Here is a 4,150-nt window from a genome sequence, read left to right as displayed (position 1 = left end):
TTTTTTTTATTCTGGGATTTATTTACCTTCTATGGCTGTCACTGGAACTGAGAGCCGGCTTTAGCTCTGAGACCTCGGCTGCTGATCTGGGTTTGTTTGGCTTCTATAATTGAAATACTATTTCAGCTCCAGCTCCGAGGCCAGCCGGCTGAAAGCAGGTTTCTGGGGATTGTTTAGCTTCTATAATTGCAACATTGTTTCTTAGACTGCAGCTCAGAGGCCGGCAGCGGCAGGCGGGGAACCTTGGCTTCCTCCATCACTGAAGCAAGCAAGCCTCCTGTTCGCTTCAGCTGCCTGGCTGCCGGCCGCCATCTTGGTTGGCAGTTAATTTGCATATCTTGCTGATTAGCCAATGGGAAGGGTAGCGAAGTTACGGTTAATTACCATGTTTCTCTATTATTAGATAGGATAGGATTAGTTTTCACAGCTTTAATATAATTCTTAATATTTTGAGGTAATTGCCACAAAAGACTCAGAATCACTGCTCTAGACTAAGAAATAAAATCTATTAATATGTAAAATTTTCCTTGACAAGACACTTTTATTGTTAAGAAAAGATAAATTATATGATACTGCTATGCAATAATAAACCCTGGAAAACAATGCAATTGAGATTATACATAATTTCTACCAGTGCCTGATGTCTCTCTCAAGACCTGCCAAGAGAAGCTAGAGACAGGTGAGTCTACTTTTTTCTCAAGAAGTTTCATGCCTAAGTTTGGTTCTCTTAAATCTTGAAAGCATACATATTAAAAATTAAGTAATCAATTTTTTAGATGTCCAGAAACTTAAAAAAATCCTGTGAGAAAATACTTATTTGAATTACTGACTTTAAAGTTTAGGGCAATTAAAAAAAAAAAAAGATAAACTAGTCCTAAAATTAAAAAACGACAGAACTAGAACTACAGAGCAGCAGTTGACAGCTTATTAGTATTTCTAAGGAAGGTAAAAGGGATAAAGAGATTTGCTCTGAGGGGGCACAGCCGGGTACAACAAAAATGGTTATCTCACTTCAACACATAAACCCACAGCACAATAAGATTAGAAAGAAATTATCCTCACGTATTCAAATAGGCACACAGGGGCACTGGAAGGTCTGGTCATTAAAATAACATTTACTATCACTAACTTCTAGTAATGGCAGAAGCCTGCTTAAGGAGAAACGGAGATATTTGAAAGCATATTCTTTGTCTCAAAATTAAGCTTTAAGGGAGAAAGAGAAGAAAAGGCAGACATACAGGGAAAAGTAAGTACAGCTCAAACACAAAGGTATCTGATACCCATTAAGTGAAAACAAACCTATCTGCAATACAGAACTTTACCTCTACTTCCATTTCAACACATTTCCTTAAACTTTAATTGATTCCTTAAAATGAAAAGCAGTAGTAATTTATTATAGATTTCATTATGTGAATATACTCATATCTAGTAATATTTACATTATAAAATTATTTTAAATGCTTAAGAAATAAAATAAAACTTACCCCATCATTTTCTCTATGTGGATTCAGCCTACTATAAACAGCTTCAATAATATTGCGCCTAAAAAAAATTACAATTTAGTTTTATTAAATTACAATTATTACACTTCTGAGTGTTTAAAATAATATGTCATTTTGCCCTAGCCAGTGTGACTCAGTGGATAGAGCGTTGGCCTGCAGACTGAAGGTTCCCAGGTTTGATTCCGGTCAAGGGCATATGCCTGGGTTGCGGGCTGGATCCTCATCCAGTAGGGGGCGTGCAGGAGGCAGCCGATCAATGATTCTCTCTCATCATTGATGTTTCTCTCTCTCCCTCTCCCTTCCTCTCTGAAATCAATAAAAATATATTTAAAAAATTAAATAAATAATACATCATTTTGACTATGTGACTCAAAAATTAATTGACACACAAAACACTTGCTAAGAACAGTTTCTACATTTCACAGAATTTGATCCAGCACAACACATTATGTTCTCAATTACCAAGGAAAGAAGGACCTTCATCCTCAGAGTATGAAAATTTCTTTAAAAAAATCTCTTTTGGATAAAATTTTAGTTCTTCTCTAGTATACAAACTATCAACCCATTTCATCTTTAGATAACTGATGCACTTCTTACCCAAAATTATTTAATTATTAATTATAAATAAACACAAAATTAGTCTTTTTATTCTACTTACTTGCCAGCAAGACCTCCCCCAGGAGGCAAATTTGGGATATTTTCTGCAGACAAGATGCGCATGACATGGGCAAGATCAGGCATTCCTTCCTCACTAAACTTCTCCATAATTTCTGTAGATTAAAAAAAAGAAGTTCTTAAATTAATGTGACAGCTCAGTATTCACACAGAATTCAAACAAGGTAGTATTTGGTAGTACCTTTGTTAAAATATAAAAAGCAAGCATTACCTGCTATCACACAAAAGCAAAAATGTGTAATATAAAAAGTTATTTGTATATATGCTCATTCCAGCATTATTCATAAAAGCAAAAACTGGAACAAATTAAATGCCCAACAATAAGGGGAAAATTCTGGTATAGCTAGCCACTAGTGAAATGCTTTATAATCCCTAAAAATTATCCCTATGAGCATAGTACAGCTACTTGGAAAAAACACTTTTCATCTAATTTTACATAAAAATAATATAAAATTACTAATACTATAATTATAGAAAAATAAAAGCAATATATGGATAAAAATTATAGAAAAGGGACAAATTTCAAATTGTCCTATAGGCTTTTTTATTTTAATCCTCACCAGAGGATATTTTTCCATTGATTTTTAGAGAGAGTGGAAGAGAGGGGGAAAGATAGAGAGAAATATCGATGTAAGAGAAACACATTGGTTGGTTACCTCCTGCACGCCCCCTACCAGGGCCCGGGCCAGGGAGGAACCTGCAACTGAGGTACATGCCCTTGACTGGAATCGAGCCTGGTACCCTTTGGTCCACAGGTCAACGCTCTAGCCAAAACAGCTGGGGTGCCTTATAGGCTTTCTGACACCTAAAGAGTATGTCCACAACAACTTATTTAAAATAAAGAAGCAGCCCTGGCCAGTGTGGCTCAGTTGGTTGGGTGCTGTCTGGTGCACTGAAAGGCTGCTGATTCAATTCCCAGTCAGGGCACATGCCTGGGTTGCAGGCTCAATCCCTGGTAGGGGGCATGCAGGAGGCAGCTGATCAATGTTTCTCATATTGATGTTTCTCTCCCTTCCTCTCTAAATATCAATAATAAATGAATGTATATAAAAGAGTATAAATTACAGAACTGCTAATGCTTAGAACAAAAATTAAACATTTACATGATCCATTTATATTTATAATTTATGGAAAACAGATTTTTAAAATATAAACTCCATCAAGAAATCTGCACCACCCAATCTGTAAAAGAATGTAGTTTTCCTATGGTAATTACACATTTGAAGACCCTCACCAATAATAAGCCAAATTCAATAAGCCTATCACATCATAATCATTATCATTCAAATGTATTTACTATTTTTTAAGTAAGTCAAGCCATAAAAGTGCTGGGAGAAAATATAGGTTAATATGTAATTGAATTGAGGAAAGAACTTCATAAGAATGACATCAAGGCAAAAAAAATATGATTGACATAGCTTCATAAAAGGTAATTTTATATCTTAAAAAAACAACACAAGTAGTTCTAGCCGAGTAGATCAGTTGGTCCTGATATGCCCAAGTGGCAGGTTAGATCCCTCGGTCAGGGTACATACAAGAAGCAACCAATGAATGCATAAGTAAGTGGAACAAATCAATGTTTCTCTTCCCCTCCCTCCTTCCTCTCTCTAAAATCAATAAATAAAAATTAAAAAAAAAATACAAAAAAACAAAAACAAAACGAAAACCCCAGCACATATAAAATCAAAATGCAGTATTAAGTTGGGGATCCTGTGATTATCTCTAATGCATTCTCAAGTTTCCAGGGTAACCACTAATTGAATTGTTAAATATTTTTTAAAGTTGATTTTGAGAGAGAGAGGAAGGTCAAGGGGGAGAGAGAGAGAGAAACATCGATTGGCTGGCTGTCTCTTGCAGGCCCTTGACTGGGGATAGAGCCCACAATCTGGATATGTGCCCTGACCAGGAATCAACAGGCAATCCCTCAACGCACAGGATGATGCTCAACCAACTGAGCCACACTGGCCAGGGCT

At 36.0% G+C, this 4,150-nt stretch overlaps 1 protein-coding gene across 1 annotated transcript in view; it reads right to left on the bottom strand.

Annotated features, from left to right (window-relative positions):
* Positions 1 to 4,150, bottom strand: part of PPM1B (protein phosphatase, Mg2+/Mn2+ dependent, 1B) — a 33,712-nt gene that overhangs the window by 12,844 nt on the left and 16,718 nt on the right. The window contains exons 3-4 of the mRNA XM_014538463.1: positions 2,161 to 2,272; positions 1,485 to 1,542 (exon numbers count right to left, since the gene is read on the bottom strand). Coding sequence (XP_014393949.1) covers positions 1,485 to 1,542; positions 2,161 to 2,272 — 170 coding nt within the window. The remainder of the gene's footprint in view (positions 1 to 1,484; positions 1,543 to 2,160; positions 2,273 to 4,150) is intronic.

Source organism: Myotis brandtii, unplaced genomic scaffold (assembly GCF_000412655.1).
Source record: "Myotis brandtii unplaced genomic scaffold, ASM41265v1 scaffold191, whole genome shotgun sequence".
NCBI lineage: Eukaryota > Metazoa > Chordata > Mammalia > Chiroptera > Vespertilionidae > Myotis > Myotis brandtii.
The sequence above is the reverse complement of the archived record's forward strand: the minus strand, read 5'-3'. Positions and strand labels throughout refer to the sequence as shown.